The sequence below is a fragment of the Equus przewalskii genome, chromosome X, assembly GCF_037783145.1.
Source record: "Equus przewalskii isolate Varuska chromosome X, EquPr2, whole genome shotgun sequence".
Lineage (NCBI taxonomy): Eukaryota > Metazoa > Chordata > Mammalia > Perissodactyla > Equidae > Equus > Equus przewalskii.
This window is the reverse complement of record NC_091863.1, coordinates 25,369,757-25,395,343: the sequence shown is the minus strand read 5'-3', so window position 1 is coordinate 25,395,343 and position 25,587 is coordinate 25,369,757. Positions and strand designations below refer to the sequence as shown.

General features: G+C 38.6%; 1 protein-coding gene across 12 annotated transcripts in view; it reads left to right on the top strand.

Annotated features, from left to right (window-relative positions):
- DMD (dystrophin) overlaps positions 1 to 25,587 on the top strand; it is a 2,264,041-nt gene that overhangs the window by 1,898,613 nt on the left and 339,841 nt on the right. For 11 of the 12 annotated variants that reach the window (XM_070604303.1, XM_070604310.1, XM_070604305.1 and 8 more), the window contains 2 exons: positions 12,260 to 12,432; positions 21,341 to 21,497. In XM_070604303.1, coding sequence (XP_070460404.1) covers positions 12,260 to 12,432; positions 21,341 to 21,497 — 330 coding nt within the window. Of the gene's footprint in view, positions 1 to 11,149; positions 11,441 to 12,259; positions 12,433 to 21,340; positions 21,498 to 25,587 lie in introns of those variants that run through there. The other variant, XM_070604314.1, reaches the window with a different exon arrangement.

The following is a 25,587-nucleotide window of genomic DNA, read 5'->3' as shown; positions in this document are numbered from 1 at the left end:
TTCCAGGAATGAAGGAACATCCTAGATATTTTTCCAGTTTCCTCATTTTTGTCACCTTTCCTTTGGCAGACATGCCACTGTTACCTACCTTTATAATAATGTCCACATGCATAGCCTTTCTCCTTCCTTTTCCTTATACATTGAAAAAAGGGTTACTGTTTTCTCTCCATCACCGTCCACCCTATTCCATGGGAGAAGAAAAGCTAAATAGGGTGAAGTAACTCCCTAGGCACAAAAAACCCATTACACTTTCCAGAAGAAGTAATTTGCTTTACTTGGTAGTAGGCAGAAATTAACTCACCAAAGAACACCAGGGAATCAGATCCAATTATGTCAGCAGGACTTTAGTTAACATCATGATACTAGAACTTTCTTTAACATTCAAACTTTATGGATACCTAGAATTCATTTTAAAGGTAATGTCGCTAAGCTTTAGGCTAAAGAGTACCCACTAATGAATACAGTTGTGTCCAATGTGCGTTTGTGAATTATTTGGAAATTATCCTGTTATTTAAAGTGAAAAAAATATAGAAACATCTTTGATTTATTACATCATTAACCTATTCTAAACAATTACCTCAGTGTAGGGTTGTTTTGTGGTTGTGTCGGGATATCATGAGGGTTTTTTGGGGGGATGAAAGATGGAATAAAGTTGTTGTTCTGCACTTGCAACATTCATAATTAAAACAAGCCAGAGGAAATTAACTACATGGCTGTTATGATTTCTAGCGTATTACCAAAAATAATCATGGCACTTCACCATATGTTCTTGCCTTGTTCTTACATATTGCTGTTGGGATAAGATGAGACTTGACATCAACTAATTGCTTATTTCTAATATACAATCTTGAACTACACTGATTCTCTAGAGGAGAAAAATAGCTCTGTGACAAAGAGGTTCAGGAAATAAGAGCTTTCCTAACTTATAACTCTGTATGTAAGATAGACAAACCGTACAGGTAAATATAACCAGATGTGTATTGGTCCATAGGAAGATAGTCGCCAATTTTAAGAATAAGAATGTATCCTGTTCGTTTAGAGTCCTTCAAAATCATGAAAGGTATTAGTTCTGAGTAGATGAGGAGGAATAAATAAGTTAATACTTAATTGGAAAACAATTCAGTTGCCCGGCCATTCCTCGCAGGGCGTCACGGTAAATTTCCCAAACCAAGTATCTCACAAGCGGCTTAATGAGGTAATTATTGTGTTGTATTACGTGTAGCCCAGGTCAGAAGCCACTTGCTTTGTATTTGCGGGGTGAGGGGAGGATTGGGGGAGCAAGTAAAAAGAACATCAATTCAGACAGATCTGTGCTCTAAGCCTGTTTCTGCCACATAACAGCTGTGGGATTTAGACGGGTTGCTTCATCGCTCCAGACTGTGGTTTCCTCAGCTGGGGGATAAGAAGGCCTACTTGATAGAGTTGATGTAAAGGGTTTATAAGGGGTCTAAGTAATAGTTTCTTGCCCTGCTTCATCCCGCTACTCCACCTCCACCCCTCCTCGTGGCTCTGCACTAATAAATATGTTTCAATGTCGGAAAGGCCCATCTGGTCTTTCTCAGATAAGGAGAGTTATCTTCAAACAGACGGGATTCCTGCACATAAAACATAATACAAAACCAAAAGTACCTTCAGCCCTGTAGACTTTTCATATGTGGTTGTCTCTATGATTTAAATGTGCAATCTAGAGTAGAGAGTGTGAAGGCCTTTCAGGATTACCATTGGCAATGATCTTCTGAAAGATGTCTCATGTAGGAAATGCTCACTCAATTAGGAGCAATGAAGGAGTATAGCAATATCTGAAAAAATATTGCCACACAATGTAGGTTTTTATATGAACTTGAGATATATTAGTAAAAAGGAAAGCTCAGCCTGCCAAAGGGCTGGTTTTATCTTTCAACAGCAACATTATGAAGGCATGCTATTCTTTTTTATAACTTAAGGGCTGAGCCAGATGGGTACCAACATTTTTTCCCCACCAGGTCTGTGGCATCTTAACTTTTTAAAAATGCCTGATAGGATATATTTTAGGTAGGAGTCTCCTGTGCCTATATGCAGTATTGGTATTAATGCCCTTGTCTTGTCCTTGTAATTTACTTGGCACCAAGGGGTGAGTGTGCATGTGTATATGTGCTTGAAACACAGCATATATAAAGTTTGTATTACTCCTAGGGAAATGAAACTTAAAATAACATTTCTATCTTTAAAATGCTTTTGTGAATAGTTGTCACTTTGCTGAATTCTGCCTTCCAAAGGTAGAGCAAGAGAAGGATGAAATTGAGTCACACATGCAGCTATTTCTATAATGTGTGAGCACTCGATGACAGTAGCATCCCTTCTCCCTACTTCGTCCCTGTTTCTAGACCCACTTCATTGGTTCATGAATGGCCTGTCAGCTAAATTTCCTACGTCCATTGTCTCCCTGCTCCCATTTACCCTGAAAACTGTCCCCCCAAATAATCATTCTCAAATAGGTTTTTTGACCATATCATGCCCGTACACGGGAATCAGCAGTGGAATCTTATCCTTATAGAATCAGATACAATCTCCAGGCAGCATTCAAAGCTCTCAATGGCCACTCTGTACCCTTTGATCCTCATTTTTGACCCTTTTCATCACTGCTTCTTAGCTCCTGCCTTCAGCTCTGGCTCCTGTCTCTGTGCATTTGATATTCCTTTTCCTTGGAATGGCCTCCTGTATTCTCTGCTAGCAAACTTGGAGTCATGGAGGAGGGTGAAAGGGGCACCAGAGAGATACATTTTAATGAAGGCCCTCAATAGATGGGGCATTGGCTTAGGTACTTAGATGTTCTACTCACATCACTTCATCTAATCTTTGCCAAAACCTTATAAGGTAGATATTATTAGCCTTATTTATAGATGAAAAAAATAGGCTTTGAAATATTTTATAATTCGCCAAAGATCACAAAGTTAGTAAGTGGAGGAAGTTCGAATCTAAACAAATCTTATGATGCCAAAGGCGGGGCTCTTTCCACTGTGCCGTACTTTATCCCAATCTATGTTAATTACTCCCCCCATCCTCTCCAGACTTTAAGACATACTCATGCCTTCATGTACTCTTTAATTATGTGAACTTTTGTAATTCTTCCTCAACTGTTCAAATCAGATTCCTCTCCTGAAGTATAAGCTCTAACATAATCATTAAAAAATCACCACCCAAACTCTCCTTTGATCCCTCACCCCCCCTTTAGGTGCTGCCCTATTTCTCACCTAAACTTCATCGCCCAACTTTTTACTGGTGCTGTGTGTTCAGTCAACCTCCTTGAGTCTTCTTACTCTTACATCTATTTCCACATCCCCTCTGAAACTGTTCTTATCAAGGTGACCATTGACCTTCCTCGTTCTCATCTAATGTAACCAACTTCTCAGCAGTATTTGACACAGTTGGCCACTCCTTCCTTTTTGAAACCTTCTCTTCTCTCTTGGCCCCCATGATACCATAATTTTTTAGTTGTCCTCCTACCTCTTTGGCTCTTTCTTTTCTGTTTCCTTTTCCAGGCTTTCTACTCCTACCTAATCTCTGAATGTCAGTGGTCCTCAGGACTTGGTCCCAGGGCCCTTCTTGTCCCTCTGCTCTTTCTCCCTAAGTATGCTTGCCTATTCCGATGGCCGTAGATAGTATCGATAAACCGAATGATCCCAAATTCAGAAAGCCAGCCCAGAACTGCCTCCTGAGTTTCACGCATGTATTTAAAATCTCTACTTGAGTGTCTTACAGTCATTTTAAAGTGTAACGTGTTGAAAACGGAACAGAGAACTGACTTTTCCCCCAGTTTTCACCATCTCAGTAAAAGACACTACCGTCCATCTGTTGTTCAAGTTAAAAATTTGGAGTTATCCTTGAGATATCCCTCTCCTTTATTCTCATCATCTAATCCATTGGTATGTGTAAGAAATCCACATTATATCTCACATCAGTCCACTTCTCTCCTCTGTAATCGCCCTAGTCCAGGCCACCATTATCTCTTGCCAAGATTAGAAGCCCTGGCCTCTGACTGGTCTTTCTGTTTCTTCTCCTGCTTTCTTTAATCTCCACATAGCAATATAGTGACTTATTTAAAGCCTAAATCAGATCATATCACAACCCTGCTTTAAAAGCTTCTGTTTCTTTCCCTTGAAATACAATTCGAACTTCTTACCATGGGACTTCCAGGCCCCACATTATCTGAAGCCTCTCTTCCCTCATGTCCAGCCATATTTCTTTCCTAGTAAGTTCTAGCCAAGATCTTTCCCACCACAGAGCTGATGCAAAGGCCTCCCTTTTAACCTGGGAGAAATCCTGTGCCCTTGGATTTTCCTATAACTGGTGTCTTCTCATCCTTCAAGTCTCAACTGAGCCTTCTCACATAGGTGTTTCTTGACCACCATAAACAGAGCTCACCCATCAACACCACATGGACACCATTATTCTCACCACCACCCCCCATTTGTTACCTTCAGAGCCTTTTCTTATTTTATTGAACATTTGTCTGTTTACCATATTTCTCCCCTGTTTACCCTATTTCTCTCTCCATTTATCCTATTATGCTGTGAATGTCAGGAGGGTAGAAGTTTGGGGTTTTTTATTTACCACTACGGACTTGGATGCTAATATGTTAAATATCAGTGGAAGGAAGGAAAGGGGAGGGAGGGGGAGGAGAGAGGGATGAAGGGAGGGAGGGAAGGAAGGAAGGAATTAACTAACTTAAGGGCCGGGACTACATCTTTCTTACATTCTGTGTGCCCAGATCTCCTAGTGAAATCTTGGGCATACAATAGGCACTTAATGCATGTTTGTGTGATGAATAAATATGCAGGACATTTTTGCACTGTGACAGAATAAAAAGAAACTAGGAAAAACAAGATGCAGAAGAGAAAAGGTACTTCCCATCTTACTTCCAGTCTAGTCTCACTGAAATGAACTCTTCAATTTTAAAAAGTAATTTTAAGAATAGAGTAAACCAGAGGGTCAGACAAGGAAAAAAAGCATCACGTGTTACCAGAGTTGGGGATTGCTTAAGGCGGTCTGACAAATGGGATTTTGCTCAGTTTCCTCTGGGGTAATCCACCCTAGGCCGGGCATTTTTAAAGATTAGATTTTGAAATAAAGCTTTGCACCTGGGAATGTACTGAGGCAGGAGAGCATATCCCTCCTCTCCACTGTTCTAGTACTTAAGTGTGAGAATTTTCGAATGAGATATGAAAGCAAAGACAACAAACCCTGCAGGATAATAGTCTCTGAGGACCTTCATAACAGCCATTTTTAAAGCAAAGCCTATGGACTCCTAAATCCATAGCCGCTCATTTAAGATGCATTGCCATGCAGCGGACCTGAAAACACACTCCTTATCTACCTCGAGCCACCAGGCTCCGAGCCAAATGCCAGTCCTCAAATTAACTCTTGTTTCCTTTGGGGTGACAACTTTGCTGCTTTTAAAAGTATTGCAATGGCCACATATAGAATAGAAAAAACAGTCACACCCAACTGTGACTCTGTACCCAACTGCATTTCCTGAGCAAGTTAGAAACCTCTGGTGGTTAGATTAGAGTCCTTATAAGGTCAAGATTGTGAGTCCAATTCCTTTATATGGATGCTTCTCCAAAAATCCATTAGGAAGGATAATTCTGTTTTGTTTTGCTAGTTTTAATTTCCAATCCGTAACAGACTGATGCTTTTGTAACGTGCAATAAAAATGAATTACTTTTAAAAATTACATAAACCAGACACACAAAATGCAAGCCCATGCTTTTTATTTTTAGATCGCTATAAACATTTCTCAAGATTTACTCTCAATTTCTGTTCTCATACTGGAATGTGCCTGTGTGTCTATGTGTGTGTACTCCAAAACCTCAAGTTTTAGAGCCCATGTTTAACAAGTCACTTTGGATAATCAAGCTAAGGGAGTTTAACTTTTGTATGTTTGTTTTTGTTTTGTTTAACTTTAAAGCATCAACGCCTTTTCAGGATAACTCTGTTGGATAAATCCATTTAAAGAGTTTGACATACACTGCTTCCTTCTGAAATCAAGTTTACTGAACATAAGTCTGCTTTTCTTACTCATTCAGGATCATCATCATTAACATTAATTATTTTGCTTCGCTTTAAAGCTTGATGATGCCTTCAAGGGCTAATAATAAATGTAGGGCTCTTAGTTTCCACACTGTGTGACCCTGGTCAACTATGCGTGCCCGTGGCTCCTTTTACACCTTTCTGGTTCCCTGTCAGGTGTCACTTCTTGCTAATCTCATTTAGCCCTTAAGGATAACTTCTCCCCTGCTTTGGATCTTCTGTTTCTGACCTTTTAAGTTCTTGGAAATCAGATCATCGCTTTGTTTTTCCTTCCAAGCTTATTTGAATTAGGTAAAAATTATCAGTGAAGAGGAACTAATGACCTTATCCTTATTCACATACTAATTGCTTTCAGAAAAGTTGAGAGACAGTGTGTCTATAATGAATTCTGTAGGGAGACTTGGTCACATATTTTTATTCATCTTTTTCTTTTGTTTTTTTGGTTACTTCTCAGTTATGTTCAAAATAGGAAGGTTATCATTTGCCACGTTCTTTTTTAGAGACAAATAATTCCATATACATAGGAAAGAAAATATGTGGGTACTCTTACCTATGATGTTTTAGAATAGTGTCATAACCATTTGTTCGGATAATAAAAAAAAAAGTGTATCGCACTAACTAATTCTTGGCATCGCCCTTCTTTATTTTTCTTCTAGTAAAGATTTGTAACTTTCCATGTTCTTCCCCACTTGTCTTCTAACTCATGAACTCCATGGATTGTTCTCCTTGACAAATGAGATAGTACAAATTTAATATTCAATAATCTTGTCTTGGTCCTTTCCTTTTCTTCATAAGCTTTTCTTCTGAGTGGCTTCCTAAAAGAAGGTCTTGATCCTACTTAGTTTAAGGACCTCAATTACATTCTACCTGTTTCTTCTTAACATTCATCATCCATTCCAATCGGGTTGTACAATTTATTGTCCCAGCTCACAAACCTAACTAACTCCCACCTTTCTGCTATTTCCATGCTATTCTTCCCACTTGGAATACCGTCTTCCTTCCACCTCTCTCAGTCCTATCCCTCCTTTATGGCTCAAACCAAGTCCTGTGACTTCATGAAGTCTATTTCTATAGCTCAGTTTCCACATCGATTCTCTTATAATAGAAACCCTTACATTAGCTATTACTTATTAAAAGCTTGTTGTGGTGTGGATGCTGTTCAAAGTATTTTACAAAAATCATTCCATGTAATATTTAAAACCAACCCAGCAGGTAGGTATTATTATTTATTATTTAGTGAAGCCAAAGAGATTAAAGAGTTTAAGTTAAACTTATGCAACTAATAAGGAAAAGAGAAGGGAGAGCCTCAAACTATGTCTCTGTAACTGTAATTTGCCATTAGTTTTCCGTGGAGGCTGAGAGAGGGGACTTATGACGGAAGTAGGCTAGACTCTCAGAAAAGAAGGAAGTGTGAGATTTGAAAAAGCTCTCCAGGAAACAAGATACTCCCTATTCCTAAAACCACCACACTATGAATATATCGCTTGCCTCATATCAGAGCTCTCTTGATATTCACAGCTGAAATTGCTCCATGATTATACAGAACTGTAGGCTATGTGTTTCTTTTGGGGGAGGGCTACATACAACTTTTCCTTTTGGACCCGTTTTCTCAATTATTCTATGTTCTTTCTTAGATTAGATATACTCTGTGCACTGCTTCAGATCTATCTCACCGTCTCCATTTTAACAAGACCATAAAATTACTCTTTGAGTACGGAAAGTGTTGTTCTGCGTTGTCTAATGGCAGTGCTAGATTTGCGGAAATTTGGGCAGGAGTATTATTGAAAGGAAAACTTTTAAAATTAATAGGAAAAAGCTCAGAGGTAATACAGCCTAGTGGTTAAAAGCACAGTCCTTGGAGACCAACCGCCTGAGTTTGAAGTCTCGCCACATGGTTTAATTAGCTGTGTGACCTTGGGCATTTTTGCTTAACCATTCTGTAGTTTCATTCTCTTATATATAAAATGAAAATAATAATAATGCCTACCCTAGAGGGTTACCGAGAGGATTACATGAGCTCACGTATATGCAGTGCGCTGCACAATGTCCAGTGTACCGTAAGTCTTATATATTTTGTTCCTGTTGCTGTTACTGCTATTGCCTCTGTTGTTATATAACAAATACCTTTTTTTTCTGTTCATTAGTTATTTTCTTCTTAAAGAATACAATAACAAAAAGAAGAGGAAAATTAGATCACATACATTGAATGTATGACGAAGGCTCGAGTGACCTTTTCTAGTTGTTAGAAGTTAAATAAAACTACTTTAAAAATATCTGTGAAAATTACTTTTTGTCCTGATTGGCTATCCTCTGAGAACTCCTCTTGATTCTCCATACCAACCTGCTGCTTTTCTGTGGCCCCTGAGTCTAAGGTTAATCTTAAGATCAATGCCATCATGGTAGCTTTATGCAAATGTGAATGTGTTCCTTCCTACCTTCCCTGTCGATGTCTCCCCACCTAGGACTCATGCTGCCTGCTTGTACTGAAAAATCTCCACTGCGGCACGCCAACCTCCTAAAGAAAGCCTTGTATTCCTCATTGATACTCATCTCCATTTTAGAGCAACTTTCCTGAGTCTCGTAGCTTGACAGATTCCCCGCCAGCCTGCCATCCCAAAGGGACATGGCCAAACTACATTTATGCTGATGTGTCAAGTCGTTACCTAGCGTAATGTTCACGCAGCTCTTGTAGACAAAGGAATGAGTTCCTGATGGGAGAATTTCTGTTCTGGAAGCAGGGATATTTTCTAGTAAGGAGACCTTTTCGGTGCAAACAATTCTGGCTCACAGGTGGTCCCGGATGCCCAATTGCAAAATGAGAAGGGAAAAGGGTAGTCAGGATTCCATTTTTCATTCAGAACAAATCAATCTATGTGGGTGAATTTTTTGTTAAAATCAGCAATGCTGTCTTGCCGTGTGCTTTCTTCCTCAACAGTTGTTTTTTCCCCCTTGTTCGAAGTAGCCTAGTTCAGCTTCAATAATTAGTATCTGTTACAGCCAATGCTTAGAATAAACGGTGGGTGGAGACAGCCCAAGATCTTCCAGAGTCAAAAGAACTGGATCCATTGCCCTGTTCTAACATTGGCTAGATATGTGACTTTAGGCAAGTCAGTTAAACATCTCTGAGCCTCAGTGCTCTCATCTGTGAAACAGAAAATATTACGTACATCACAGGGCCAGGAGGAGGAATAGCTGAAACAGTACATTTGTAAGTGCTTTATAAACTGTAAATCCCTCTACTCTACGCGTGTCATTTGTTGCTCTAAACCACCACCATGACCTAGACCCGTAGGACTGAGTTGAGTTACCTTCCTGCCAATTCTGACTACTTCAGCCACTCCTGAATTTCCAAGGGGAAAAGTTTTAATCCCCGTATCTATGAGGTTTGGCAGGGAATTCTCATTAATATTTAGTTGGTAATATGGATGAATTCAATAAAAAGTGCACAGTAGATTTTAGGAAAAGTAAAGACATAACTGTCTCTTGCAGTCTTCTTGTATTTCCCACGGTGTTAAGACGAGACAAATAGTCAGTCCTCAATGAAACCTGATTTATTGATCTTATATTCTTTTCTTTCTTGATGATACAACAAAGGTGTTTATATGCAGTGTAATGTAAATAGCAAAGATGAAAATAGCAAATTCATGAATCAACATCCTATTTATGCTTGGGGAGACCTCTCATTTACTCAACAAGATGTTGATGACTTCATGATGCACATAATCTGGAGGAACTATTCATTGAGCCTGGGTCTCTGCTGTAAATGCACATGTACAAAGTCAAGTATGCTGTAATCTATATGCACGTTAACGTAGAAATCTGATTGTAGTAGTCAAAATATCTTATTTTCTTGAACAACTAAAGGTTTGCTTTTAATCCCCTAAGTATGCACTCTTGAGGTGAAGTTTTAAGTAGCATACAAATCAAATACAAGAAGAAAAATAAAGTAAAAGAGAGACGTGAGGGAATTATGTGGATAACTTTGATCTGTTTGGTTTCTAGTCCTGAATTATTTAGACAAATTAACCTCACTTTTCTCTTTTGCTGCAAAAGTGGCAAATTCAGGGGCTGGCCCCATGGTCAAGTGGTTGAGTTCACGTGCCCCACTTTGGTGGCCCAGGGTTTCACGAGTTTGGATCCCGGACGCAGACCTAGCACCGCTCATCAGGCCATGCTGAGGTGGCGTCCCACATAGCCCAACCAGAAGGACCTGCAACCAGAATATACAACTATGTGCTGGGGGGCTTGGGGAGAAGGAAAAAAAAGTGCCAAAATGACTCTCAGAGCACAGGAATGTGCTCCATGCAGTAGGGTATGTTTTTCCATGCAGGTACGCAAACATAAAATAGATGTATATTTGGTCTAACTCCATTCGGTAACAAGCCCAATACTAGTTTTCCATCACATAAGCTCGTTTCAAAATCATGCTATTTCCTTCCAGAAAAGGCCAGCTTGGGATGGAATAGAGATAGATGCTGCTTGATCTGTTTTAGTATTTTCATTCTTTCACTTTTGGATGCGGTTCTCTCCGTGTTCCCCCTCCTGCCTTCCAGTCAAAGAGAATGGGACAGAATTCTCTTTACAGTCCATCAGTGATCCTTTGGCTGCCAAAAATAGTGATGAGATCCATTCATTGCCCATCTACCTTACTTCTCAAACATTCAAACTTTTGCTTCTAAGAGGCTGTGGTTGAAAACACGGGCCAGTTCTTCAGAATTTCTAGCATGTTATTGCTGCCACTCTTCCTCCTTACTTTAGGAGAGTAATTTAATTCAATTTTAGAAAGAGAGAAAAAAAAATCTTTCTAGTTACACAGATCAACCCAATTGTTCGGAGCTTCAGAATGAATTTTTAAACTTGTTGAACAGAAGCATACAAATCTCTAAAAGCAAGTCAGATAATGTACAAAGCCTCCATTCATTGTGTAGGCAGAAAGGAATGCTAGTACCCGGCAGCTCTCTAAGGAATGTTCCTTTGGCTTTGACTGTTCTGCTGGGAACAAGGAGGGAAACACATATATAAAATGAATTTATAATGTCTCTGGCTTATAATGGCAAAATGATAAGAAAAGTTGGCTGTTTAATATAAACTGTCAGTTGCATATTCCAGGCCTCCTCTCTTTGAGGTTCCTCCCACATCCACAGGCCTGGCTACCGTTTAGTGAGGAGTACAAAGTGGCTGTTTATTATTATTGACTGGTGAGGCCTGTGCTCCGAAATTCATTCTGTCAACAGAATGTAAGCAAAGTTGGCATTTTAAAGCAAGGCTCTTTCAGTCGCTGGGTTTTCTCAGGATTGCTATGCAACAGGATCAGTGCTGTAGTCCTCGGTTCAAGCTGAAAATGTTACACAGGAAGACATACCATGTAAAGGTCAGATTCTTCTACTATGATGATTTTCTTGATCTGTGTGTATACAAATGAGGTTGAATGCATCACCTCTTATCATAACTCTTAGCAAGGTCCTATGGACTTTCTACTTGTCAAGCCTAAAGTTATGATGGTGTTTTAAATGGGAAATCTTGCTAATAAATGTATGATGCTGTAATAAATGTATGATGCTGTAATACCAAGGTGAACTTAATGTGTATTGTCAAGAAGATGTTCTCCTGTGATTGAATCCCATTAATGTGCTGGTGCTATAGACCGAGTACAGCTTGTTCATTAGTCTCTCCATGCTTTTATAGTCAGAGTCAACTTTCCAGATTACTGTGTGCGTGGAAAATATGACTTGACTCATAGTGTAATGAAATGATTGGCACTGGGGTGCACTTTATCATGGAATTTTATTTCATATCACTTCAATAAAATGATCTATTTTGTCCCTGGACTAGAAGATATAACTTATGAAATTTTTAAAGTTATAAATATATTATGTTCCAGTTCATAGTGTAAAGGAGTAAATTTATTATACCTAATAAATGTACCTATAAATTTTTAAATTATACCTATTTAAATAAAGAAATAAATTAAACCTATACGTAATAAGATGCCCATTTTCAATCTACATAATAACATAAAGAGATAATACGTGAAGAAAAGTGAGTTGGAGGTGAATCTTCTTGTTATTGGCCCAATTAAAATGTCTTTTGAACTAATAGTTTATTTTTTGCAGTTCTCCAAAGTCCCATTCGTAGCTGGTGCATTTTGTTTGGTAATCTTGTACATCTTCTTCTTCCTGCTGCCCTGTAGGACCTGCAAGGAGAAATCGAAGCTCATACAGATATCTATCACAACCTGGATGAAAATGGCCAAAAAATCCTGAGATCCCTGGAAGGTTCTGATGACGCGATCGTGTTACAGAGACGTTTGGATAACATGAACTTCAAGTGGAGTGAGCTGCGGAAAAAGTCTCTCAACATTAGGTAGGAAAACATCAGGGGCAAAAAAGCCAGAAATGAATGAAAACGGCAAAATTTTCCTTGTTTTCCTAGCACAGGTAGCTAATATCTCATATGTTTATGTAAATCACCCAGTTTCAGAATGATTCCTTTTATTTTGAATAAATGAAGCATTCATTTGCTTAGTATGAAGCTGATACTTGAGGGTTCAGATTAGATTAAAATGGTGATGTTTTCTAACCACGGGAGAGATGCATATGAAGACATTAGAGTGAATTTAAATGAGGAACAGAGCTCTCCTAATTTCATAGAGTTCTTTCTTGGTTTATCACAGGGTTATGCAAAAAGTGATCAAATTAATGTATGTTTATCATGGAATTCTTTCTTTGGCATTACTCTAAATGCATAACAGAGGACATTCTTTAAATACCGTAACACATTATAATTAACAGTGGAGAGGAGACCTCTCCATGGCTCCTGCAGCTAAGGAGAGATTATAGCAACTTTCTGTCTTTAGCTTCCTCTCAGATTTTGTCACCACATCCTCTGTCGGCTAAGCCTTTAGTTGTTCTCTACTCCTCTATTTTGTACATTGCCCCTTTCCGAGTATCACCTTTCTCTTGAGAAGTTAATGGATGCATCTCAGCGTGTTTGTAAGGAGGCCAGAGTGAAGCTCTTGCTATACCCATTTTGCAATAGTTCAGTGACAAGGAGCAGAGATAGTAAGTAAAATGCCCACTGTCGCCCAAATGACGTAGGAAGTACAGGGAGTAGAAGTCACGCTTCCTGCTTTCTACTCGGTTGCTTTTCCTAATTCACTTCTCTTTATAAAAATATTTTATGCTTTCTTCTGTGTCTAGAGGAGGGATGGTAGAAGAGGACAAATGGACTTCCTAACAGTTATGAGGGAATGCATTAAACATTCGGAGTACTTACTACCTATAGGCCACAAGATTACAGAATATTCTTCTTTTTTTTTTTTTCTGCTTTATCTCCCCAAATCCCCCCAGCACATAGTTGCATATCTTAGTTGTGGGTCCTTTTAGTTGTGGCATGTGGGACGCCACCTCAACGTGGCCTGACGAGCGGTGCCATGTCAGCACCCAGGACCCGAACCGGCGAAAACCTGGGCCGCCACAGCGGAGCGCGTGAACTTAACCACTCGGCCAGAGGGCCAGCCCCAGAATATTCTTCTTTATAGTTCTTCGAAATCACCCAAACTTTTGAAATATAGCATATTTACTTCTATAATGAAGAAAAAATATAACTGAAATTTATTAACTCAAAAGTACTCTTGTGAAAATCTACACTTAATGTGAAATAATAATACTGATAGCAACTAACACGTGGTACTTCACATACCATGCAATGTCATGGGCACTTTATGTGTCTCGATCCATTTAATGCTCTCAGCAGCCCGAAGAGATAGATCCTATTATTCTTCTGTCCTTACGTTAGAAGAAAGTGAGGCACGGACAGGCTGAATAACTTTCCCAAGGTCACTTAGTTAGTAAGTGGTAGACCCAAGATCTGAACACACAGAGTCAGGCTCCAGAGTCTGAGCATTTAACCATCATATTATACCATAGAGTATAAAAAAAGAAGGAGAAGGTAGGACTCGCCCAACTTTTACACATAAATACATAATAAGTGAAAGGATGAAATAGAGAAGCAGATTTCTAGAAGTAGGAAAAGATTTATTTCTATTGTAATAAGGTTTTTCCCCCAAGTTTGCACCCCAGCTTCCAAGACTCTTCACTTTTATTTCCCTCTTTGGTCCATGAATTTTGTGTCAATGTGTCGATGATGAGTTGGGGGCAACAATGGGCAATGGCATTTTCAAAGATAGGGAGGTTCCATTCGCTTTCTACAGCTTAAACTCTAAGAGAGGTCAGGAAATGTAATGACAAAGGCCATTTCGTAACATCTGTCGTTAAAAAGGAATGAAACATGTGAGATGGAAAAGATACTGGTAGGTAAAGTGAAGAGAATAAAGTTACTCCTTTTTTCAGGAAAGAAAAAGAAAGGTGCTGTAACTGTTCTGAACATCACTCAGTGCCTTTTCTCTCCTTCATGTGAACTTGATGAAATAAAAAGAGAATTGAAAGCAGCAAACAGCATGTCAGCCAAAATATGGGCTCTTCATTCTCAGCAATTTCCCATATGCCAGCTACTGCAGTTTAATTCTTGCTGTCATTAATCAAGTAGAGAAAACAGTTACCTTAGCTTATCTAAGGTGTTGCAATTCTAGAATTTAAATATTCAGATGAACGGTTTCGGCTTTTAAATAGGCCTCTCTAACAACACAGGATGTGTTATAAACACTCACTCATAAAAAGGAAAGAAAGAATTCTTCACGTCAAAGCGATTCAGTTTATTTCCTGACACTTGGGTGAAATAAGGATATCAGTCAATCCATACTGAATGGCAGAGTTCAGTTGAGAGAAGCACAGTTGAGGGAGTAATTTGGGATGGTTATGAAATAGGCTGGATAAACACCGGAAATGTTAGACACGGAACCATTAATGACACTTACAAGCTTTCGTTGTGAATCTAGTCAGTTCCAAAGATACCCTGGAAAAACAGCCCTGTGTTTGCCTAAGCTATAACATATACTAAAAAATTACAGTTGGCTCATTGTTCTATAAGGGATTCTGAAGCCATTTTATATTTCAAAATATAAAAACCTTAGTACTTAATTTCACAGGTGTCCATTTTTAATGAAAAATAATTGAGTTTGAACCCAAATGATTTTCATGTATCCCTTTGCATTCCATTGGCTCATAGAGGTATCTTTGTGCTTCGAGATCCGACTCCATAATGTATCCTCTTCCCTCTGTTTATTTTCCTTCCACCCTATATCTTTTTCTGCCTGTGATTATGATTCTTATTCAAGTCTTCATTATGTCATTCCATATTGATAGATTTGTCTCTGTTCCTTTAAGTATTGAAACCATCCATTATACATATAAAAAATTATCCTTCCTTGCGCACTGTTTCTGTCACATTATTCCTTTGGTCAAGAACTTCAATCTTGTTGGTGCCCATATTGTTACTCATTCATTCATTTATTAGTTCATTCAATAAATATTTACTGAGGGTTTACTATGTACTAGGCACTCTTCTAGGCACTGAGTAAACAAAACAGACAAAGGATAATTATTGTTGTCATGAGGCTTATATTTGGTCCCTAGAATCCAGTGGACCCTCCACTCTGCCGACTATGCCTAATAAGCCCCTGCGAACCCCTTCCCTTTTCTGTTCTTCCTCTGCCTCCCCGTTCCTTCCTCACCCAGCAGCAATCTAGTTACTTCCCAACAAGGATTCTCTAAGCCAAGCAGATTCTGTCTTGTAACCACGTTCCTGCTCTTCAACAATTTTCCCATTCTCCCATATGAGTATGTCTGTTTGCTGGTCCTCACACTTGAAATGCCATCGTTCCTCTCATCCTCCAAATTTTGACTCGAATCCCATAATGAGTATTTCCCTCTCCGGCTGTTCCTTCACCAGCTCTTCCTTGTACTCATTTACACTTGATGGCAAGTTCCTTTAAGTATTCATGAGTTATTTCATAGGGCTATGCTTGCTGCCTTCGGCTAAATCAGATGAATACAAAAACTCCAAGCTCTAAGTGCCGTCAGTGAGGTAGCATCCTGGACCAGCAGCTGGGCGACCTGCTTTCTCTTCTGGCTCTGTTACTGACTACCTGGCATGTAATCTTGAGCACATCACTTAACTACTTCAGATTTCAATTTTCTCCCTCACTGAAATGAGGAGCTTTGACCAGAAACATGGATGGTCTCTTCAAGTTCCTTTGTGACTCTACAACTCTATTACTTTAAATTCTGCAATCACTCTTTATGAACCTGGGCAAATTATTGAACTTTTCTACCTTAGTTTTCTTATGTTTAAATGGAACTGATTAAGTTCCAAGGATATGGTGTGAGAAAAAGTAAATAAGATGTCTGTGAGAGAACAGAATACTTTATTTGAAATCGTATAGTACTGTCTCGTGATTTAGTTCAAGGGAAGTACATGCCATCCGTTCAAAATACATTAACACATCACATTTGGTCTAAGAGGTATAAGGAGAAGTCAATAGTCAGTGACAGTTGAGTGCCATCAAACAAAACAAAACATTAGCTGCTTTAAGTGGGAGAAAAATAAAGTGAAAATTTTTTACTTATGTGTATGCATACACACACACACAGAGTTATTGATGTTGCTATCCGACATCAGGATGGTGATTCGTAAAAGAAAATGTCCCTCTCTGAAATGGTCCATGGCCACAAACCTTGCCTTCTAATTTTGAAAATATTAATAATTTGAGAAGTGGCCAAGTGAATTTTTTTACAGAGGGAAATATGTATGAAGGTTTCTATTTAATCTGCCACCAGATTATATTTTTCAGACTATTGTATATACTGTTAACTATGAGAATCACATATGTTGTCAACCTAATTTCAGCAAAATTTACATTCTGTGAGATTTTTATACTAGGGGGAACATTTGTAAATGTTACATAAAAATACTCACATTTATAAAATTTTGAACATTAATTTGAGAGGCGAGAACACCAGCATTATATAGTCCGCACAGCAATAAATCTCTTAGAGAGTACTTGGTATTAGCAATTAGAATAGTTACAGGTTTTTCTATAATAGAGAACAAAGAAAGAGTGAAAAGAGGCAAAGTCTTTCTACCTTTGAGAGAAAAATGCAACTTGGGCTTTGAGTCTCTCTGACCTTCTTTCTCTTACTCTTGGAATGTTAATTAGGTTTGAAAGATGGAGTTCATGGCCCATATGGAAAAAAAGTTTACTTCTCTTCGGGCTTAATTCTCTCTGTTTATTTAAAGCCCCATAGCTCCCACTTTATTTCTGTGGTTCCTTCTTATTTCGGCATTCTTACCTTTTCTTTCTGTGTGCTTAACTGCTGTCTTATTACACAAGGGTACCAAAGATATACAGGGATATATCATTAGTTTTATAAAGAAAGTCAAAGTGAAAAATGAATCCAATATAACACAGTTTGCTTTAAGAATACATGCCTTTCAGAGTAAAGTTTTATTAAGAATTTCAAACTAGGCATCAACCAAATCACACTTGAAATATCTGTGTCTAGAGCAATAATCACTTTAGCAGCCCCTATAATTCTCAGAGTCCTGGCACTGAAGAGTTCCTTGAAGACTAAGCAATATATCCCAACACACCTGAAGGTTCTGCATCTTACCTAAACCTTACAAATTGTAGAAATTATCTGCTTATTAAAGATCAGCACTTGCCTTGTTAAAAGCTAGTAGCCCATAAGTGCTTGTCTTCACTAATCAAGATTAACAGAAAATGGATGGAAGCTAAGTGTGCCCCTTCAAACCTCCTCTTTTATTTTCTGTTGACTAGATAGGGGTGCATCACGTATATTTGCCAACTGGCAGCAAGCCTTTTTGTTCAGGGATCCAGATCATTTGGTGAAACCCACTAAGGTTAAGGATTTCCTCATATAAGGAAAGTTTGTGATTTGCATTTCCTATGTCTAACTATGACAGCTCAAGTTTGGTGCTTCAGCAGCTGCTTCATACCTTTGCATCTTAGTTTCCACATTTGCAAAACAAGAGGGCTGAACAATAATCTCGAAGGTTCCCTCCAGCCCTGACAGCCTATGATAAAACCCGGGGCGGGGGTGGGGCAGGGGGAGGAGTCAGTACAAATAGAAAGAAACATTTTTGGGAAGAGAGGTTCCAAATGCAAACATAGGTTAATCATTTAGAAATATTTGGTATACAAGCTTGAAAATAAAAATAGGGCAGCTGCTTGCAACAAATGCATTAGAAATGTGTCTTGAAAACACTTCACAAGCTGAGCATGGCCAAAGAAAGTGATTTCTGAGCTCACAGGGTTTCGTTACATTTAGATCTCCTTCAAAATCATGTCCCTGGCAAATACCACCTTTGCCCTGTGGAGACCAAGTAATGTTTAGGGCACATGGGAAATACTTTAAGAAATTCTTTCTCAAAGAATGGTCCTGGAACTTACTGGCTGAATTGTGAAGGTTCTTGTTCAAAGTGCAGAAGTTGTGGGGGTGAAAACTAGGAGTCTGAACTTTGAACAAGCTACTCAAATGTTTCTCACGCACACTAAAGTCTGAGAACCACGGCCTTAGACTGGATATCTTTGCAAGTGTTGTTTTCAATCAGGAGCCACTATCTGACTTTCCAGCCCTCATCCGGTGTCCTCTGCCCTTTATTAGCCTTTAGCTTAAATTTTTGTCCTCATATCACATCTTTCCTTTCACTCTCAGGCTTTAGCAAGGAAAAGAAAGTCATTTGATATGTAGTTAAGGCGATCAAATGTTCTGAAATGTTACCTAACTCCATACCTTATGGATGAATAAGGTCCCCTCACCCAGATACGTGAGAGCTTTTCGTCATTCGTGGCCCCGATCCTTCTTCTCCTCCTCCATTAGCCCTCTTGACTGTCCCGTGTCCCTGGCTGCTAACAGCTTCCCTATCCCACGCTATGGAGTTTCTCTTAGATCCTTTAGAACCGAATTCCCTGGGTCTCAGAGCTATTTTTTTCTCTCATCCGGGACATAAAGGGTTTCGTTGACGTGTTAATAATTAGTCAACGCCATTTAACCTATAACAGGGTTGTAGCACTGCCTTATGTAAACAGACGCAGCAGCTGGAGGCCTCGCCCGAGGCAGCCTGCCCTTAAGCAAACTCATCCTCCTGTAGAGCTTCTCCATCACAGGGATATTTTCTATCCTCTACCAGATAAAGGGAGGCCAAGCATGAGGCATCTTGATATTCTCCCTTACCTTCCCCTCTCCTTACTCCCAATGCCTGTTTGGGACTTAGAAGCATTCAATGAGCATTGATTTAATCAGTATCTTTTCTCCCATTTGCTGCTTTTCCATGTCTGGAATATGCTTCTCTCTACCGACCCTTCAAAATATCCAGCTTGACAGCTCCTTCACCCTCAAGGGGACCAAGATGCAAATTCCAGACTCACCGGGGAGTCCCCGTAACCACTAGTCATTACATGCCGTTAAACAGCTAAAATCTTGCATAGGGAATCCTCACTTAGGCTTATCACGGAAAAGCGATAACTGAAAGAGAAGGAGGGAGCGGAAACGTGGAAGAACTGACCTCTACACTATATGCAATCTGCACTATTATGTTTAATTCATGGTATTTCAGGATTCATCTAATAGATAATAATGCCCTTAGAGTCTTGGACAATTTAATTTCTCTGATGGAAATGCCTTCATTTTTAACTGAATATGATGTTTATATTGCTCATAATAGAAAGAAAAGTCTGACAATTTGGAGAAGTATAAAGATAAAGGAATAAATCACCTGTAAATCCACCTCTGAGGGATAAACTGGTTGTCATTTCAGAACTTTTTAATGCATAGTCAAGCGTGTACACACAAATACACACACACACACACAAATGTTTTAGGAAAATAGATTGTATACATTTTTGTAACCCGCTTTCTCACTTAGCAACTGATAGGGTGATCTTCTCCATATCCATAAATATTTGCTTATGTTATCGCGTTGAACATTGTATGTAATGCATAGGATTTGAACATTGCGTTATATGTAACCAATTTCCTAGTATTAAATATTTAAATTGTTTCTACTTTGCATCAGTCATAACTGTGCTATAAATAATATTACATGCCTTTTCAGTTACTTTCTTAGTATAAACTCCTTGAATTTAAGCTTGTGGGCTATTGTTTTTGCATATTTTAAAGACTTATGCATCATCAAATTATTCTTTAGAAAGTTTGGGACAATTTAACTTCAGTACATGGGTACTATTTGGTGATTCTGTTCGACTGAGGCCAGCAGAAGAATCGTATTTGAAATGTCAGGCTAAGTTACCAAATGGCAAAGGGAAATATTGTTCTACCTGGTTAGATTATATTTCAACCTTTGCAGCTTAGAGACTTTGTTATATTCATGTTAGAGGCAGCATTAATTTTCATGAATTAATTAGTCATTGCTGATAATATGTGAGTAATGCAGCATAATTCTTGATTTACCTGAGGATAGAGCTTTGCTAACGCTTCGCGTTTCTTCTTTGTTTTCTGGATGATGATTTATTTTATTAATTTAGCTTCTCATCCTCAAGTGAAATGTGGATTTTATAGCAATGATCCCTCCTTTGTATATTCTTCAATGGCTTCTATGGATTAACGTGTTCTAAATTCAGTGGATGGTAAAGCGCTCCGTCTCTTGCCTTAATTATTCATGTTAAGGGAAGGCTTTCGGGCAAATGTCTGATTTTACTTTTCCATGTGAGTTGTTGTCTCACTACATTTGACACAAAGGAAACAAAGCGGAAAATGTTGGAACTTGGTGAAAACAAATCCCAGGTGTACATGAATAAAGAAGGGTAGAGGAAAAGGAGAAGCATATGGGAAGAGGAGCAGAAAGGAACAGATGCCAGATTGAAGGGGTCAATGGAAGAGGCTGCCTAGGGTGTAGAAATGGAAAAGTCAAAATGCGGAGAGAGACCTTTCCATTTCTCAAAGCAGAAAGAATTTCAGTACTAGCATGACTCACCTGAAAACTGAGTGGTTTATATTAGTCACTGGGTCCAATTTTTTCTACCAGAAACCTTAAGAATCATTGACTGCAACACTATGGGAAAGTGTCTATTTCATGCCAAAAGTCTCAGAATTCTGTGTGTGGAAATAAACATATGGCTAAACACTGTCTTCCGTCAAATTTGCCATCAAAGTGCCCCCATTTTATGGCTCTTAAGAGCAGATAGCTAGATTTTTATTGAGGCCTGCTATGTAGTTCACAGTAGGTTTGTATACTATGAAACTAACTAACCAATGTATCTTTAATGGGATCGTTAGAATCATCAATTGTCCTTCAAGATATTCTGACATAGTTTGCTAATATGATTTTTCAGGTCCCATTTGGAAGCCAGTTCTGACCAGTGGAAGCGTCTACACCTTTCTCTTCAGGAACTTCTGGTGTGGCTACAGCTAAAAGATGATGAGTTAAGCCGGCAGGCACCTATTGGAGGCGATTTCCCGGCAGTTCAGAAGCAGAATGATGTACACAGGGTAGGACATTTTTAAGCCTAGTGCCTTGCACATAGTACGCATTCAGTGACTATTTTAAAATTAGTTTTGATTGAAATTAAGTTGAATAGAAATCTTTTTTGCTCCTCTAGTCCAAGGGTCAATTATAAATAATCCAAGCTATTATATTTTAAATGTCAAAAGCATCTGCATTAATAATATCCTTTAAGAAATTGTCATCTCTTTGGTGATTTTTAGAAACATTTTGTTGTGGAAAATATTAAACATATACAAAAGCAGACAGAACGTTATAATAAACACTCCTATACCCATCAAGACTTCAATAATTATCAATTCATAGCCAGTCTTACTTCTATAGCTCTACCCTGTCCTTCATTATTTTAAAGCAAATCTCAGGCATGAGATTTAATTCAGATCATTTAATTCATAAATATTTGAGAAAGTATCTCTAGATGATAAAGATTCACTCTTTAAAAGTAACCGCATTGCTACAATAATACTTTTAAAATGTCAATAATTTTATCATAACAAATATCCAGGCACTATTCAAATTTCCATTTCTCACATAGTCCTAAATGTTTTAGCAGGTTTTTTGTTTTTATTTTTTTGATTTCAATAAGAATTGAAATAAGGCCCACACATTGAATTTGGTTAACTTGTCTCTTAAATGCCTTTTATTTTTACTTTTTATTTTGAAGTAATTCTAAATCCACGGTAAGTTACAAAAGTACTACAGAGAGTTTCCCTGTACATTTCACCCGATTTCCTCTAATGGTTACATTTTGTATAACTATGGAACAGTAATTATTGTCATTTTAACATGTAATCAATATAAAAATTTACATACAACAGTTACAGAACAACTCAACTCAGGCAAGCCACATTTCAGGCACTCATAACCAGATGTGGCTAGTGGCTACCATATTGAACAGTGCGGTTCTACAGGTTTGATCGTATTTGGGTTTGAATTTTTTTGGTAAGGCTGCTTCATAGGTGATAGTGTATTCTTCCATCTTCAGGGGGTATATAACCTCCTGTTTTCTCTTTTGTGTGTATGATTTGGCAGCTGTTAATGATCCATAGCTAGGAGTTGCAATGTGATAATTGCCTATTTCTATCATTTCTTCTTCATTTATTAGCTAGAGTACTTCTATGAAAAGAAAAGTTTACTCATCCGCTATTTGGGTATCCAGTATACCGTTCATATAGGATATGCAGGATAAGTGTTTCTACTTTACCAGTCTTCAGAATAAAAGTTGTTCACTAGGAGCTTCCAACAGTGATTGCTTATTTCTTTTTTGTTATTTATCATTATATTTCTGTCTTCTCTACTAGGCAATGAATGGGGAAGGCAGAGATTTGGTCTTCTCACCTCTAAGACCCTAGTACCTAGCAAAGTGTCTGGCATACAGTGGATACTGATAAGTGTTTTTGTAATGAGAGTAAAAGATACATGAACAGAAATGAATAGCAAACCAAGTACATTACTACCAAACAATAAGAACTTGATAAAATGGTACCACTTTTGTATGTTCAGCACTTAAAGGAAAGCTCTCTATGGAGTCACAGCCAAAGGCAGCATCTTGAAGAAAGGTCAAGGGTTGATATTATTCCAGAGAAGAAGATATAGACGATTACAAAAAGGGAAGAGAACATGAGAGAAGACCCAAGAGTCTTTGCAAAACATTGCCAAGGAAACTTCCGGTTTCTCCTTTAGCCATTCCCCCTCATATAATTCACGTTATTAAATAGCTTTTGTGGTAGAGTGGAATATGATAATGATTTTTTTTAATGTTCTAACTTTGAATAAATAGTGAAAACACTCTGGTGTATATGAAGAAGAGCATTTGTTGAGAAGCATGAGCATTTTAAATAGAATATATTATATGATATAGTGAAATAAGACGAATTTCTACAATTTTGTTCTAGTTCCAGAAACCGAAGAAGAAGAGTCATTGAACAAGCGGACTAGGATTCAGGAGACCGAGATTCTAGTCATATTCTGCCTTAAGTTAGATTGTGATTGCCACTTTGTTCTTGAGCTGAAAGATGAAGAATTTGGTCCACAGAATTTCCACGGTCCCCTCTAGGCAGCATTTTGTTATAAATATTGCCTCACTGTCCCCGGTTATTTACTTTGGTTGCTTGTGAACGGTGGTAAAATGTTAGTACTTATCGTTCTCAGTCCTCCTACTAAGGAATCTCAAGACAAGTAACATGCTTTTGGGAGATCGTGATGCTAGAGTTATGAGTAACATGCACCAGACTGAAGTGAATTGATCCCCACTGGACCAGTGTGCTTGTTCAGATACCCCGCTATTGCCTTTCTTTGACTGATCAGGATTTCCAGCCCATTGATAACTGTGTTCTATATATTAGTTCCACTGCTTCTCTGTCTTTACCTCCCTCCAAGTCCAACTTAGATTCAATCACCAAACATTTTAATAACTCTTTCCCCAAACCCTAAAATCCTTTGCTTTATTGTCTTTTTGGTGCTGCAATCTACAAAATCCTAAAGCTTGGAGAATCTAACTAAATGCTTTTCTCCTATCCAAACAACCACAGAGCAGACTGGTATAGTACCTTTTCAGGATGACTAACCTCCAGCGTTCCATTGCCAATATATCACTGGGTCAATTTACCTCCAAAATATACCTTGACTCTGTCTACTGCAGTCATCACTGTAGTTACAAGAGGCCATTTCTCTTAACCTTTCTGCACCTGCTCTCGCCACCCCACGATGCAATCTACATTTCGGTCAGAGTAATCAATGTAAAAACATAAATTGAATTATGGCAGTCCTCATCTTAACACTCTTCAGTGGCTTCTCAATGCCTGTGGAGAAAGACCAAAATGCTCAGCAAGAACCCCAAAGCCCCATCTGGCTTGTCTGGCCCCAACCTTCTCTTTTCTTACTGTTCTTTCTCTTGCTCGCTGGACACTAGCCATATGGCCTTCTTTTGGTGTTTCCACTTCTCTGTTCCTCTCAGGAAAGGCTTTGAACATCTGATCCTCTGTCTGAAGCTCTTTCTACCCATACCTACCCCCTCGTAGTTTCCTGGTTAACATCTAATAATCCTTTACATCTTGGTTCAGACATCGAGCAAGCTTTTCCCTGATGCCCACATTTGACCAGATCTCCCTTTATACACTTTCATAACACTGTCTACTCTTCCCTCTCTATAACTTAACGTTCTTTGTCATCATGGATATGTATGACCATCTGATTAATATCAACCACCCTCACTAAACCATGTGCTCCAAAAAGCTTTCTTATGGGGAGAGGGTTGTCATTTTTATACTCAGCACCTCATAAAGTGTCTAGTACATGGTAGACACTGAATAGGTAAAGGAACAAAGGAATTAAGGAAGGAATGTAAGGAAGAAGGAAGGGAGGAGAAAAACAACTGATGAACTAATCTTAATTTTGTTCATTCTTCTCTAGTCTACTGAGACCAAGGGCAGGGGAAGACAGAATAGAGATTGGTGTTCCTTCCTCACGTGTAGAATTTTTCTGTTTATTCCCGAGAAAGCATCTTTTTGTAGTGTGTAGAGCTCTTTGATGTCCACTGTTTTTACTTGTGGTCTGGCCCAATGTCTTCATGAGTTTCTCTTTGTATCCTGACAAAAAGCCCTTGTCACAAAACACTCTCCTCCCTCAAAGAACACCATCACTCCTAAGTGTTGATGAGGGAACAGCCTAGCACCCCGTTTACTCAGAGTTTTGTCACATTTATGCAGTTTCCATTTTACAGCTGTAGCAGAATGGCTGTCTAGTTAGTAATGCTCTTGTTGCCTGTGGACAAAAAGATCAAAGGAAAATCCTTGAAACTGGGTCTCTTAATCGGATCTTCTGAACTCAGAAGAGAGAAAGGAAACACAATCACTACAAAACTCTGTCAAGATCTAGCCTTTGACAGAGTTTATATTTGTAGACTTTCGTTTTACTTTACCATCTTTCCGCGATTATAAATTGTCTCGCTCTTTATGGGTTTCTTGATTCAAATACTGTTTATAAAGAATATTTGGTACAAAGATGGGTCACTTGCTGTTGTAAACTTGTTCCCTGTGTATTTGGCATGTTATGTTTTTTTTTTCTGCTGAGAAAGAT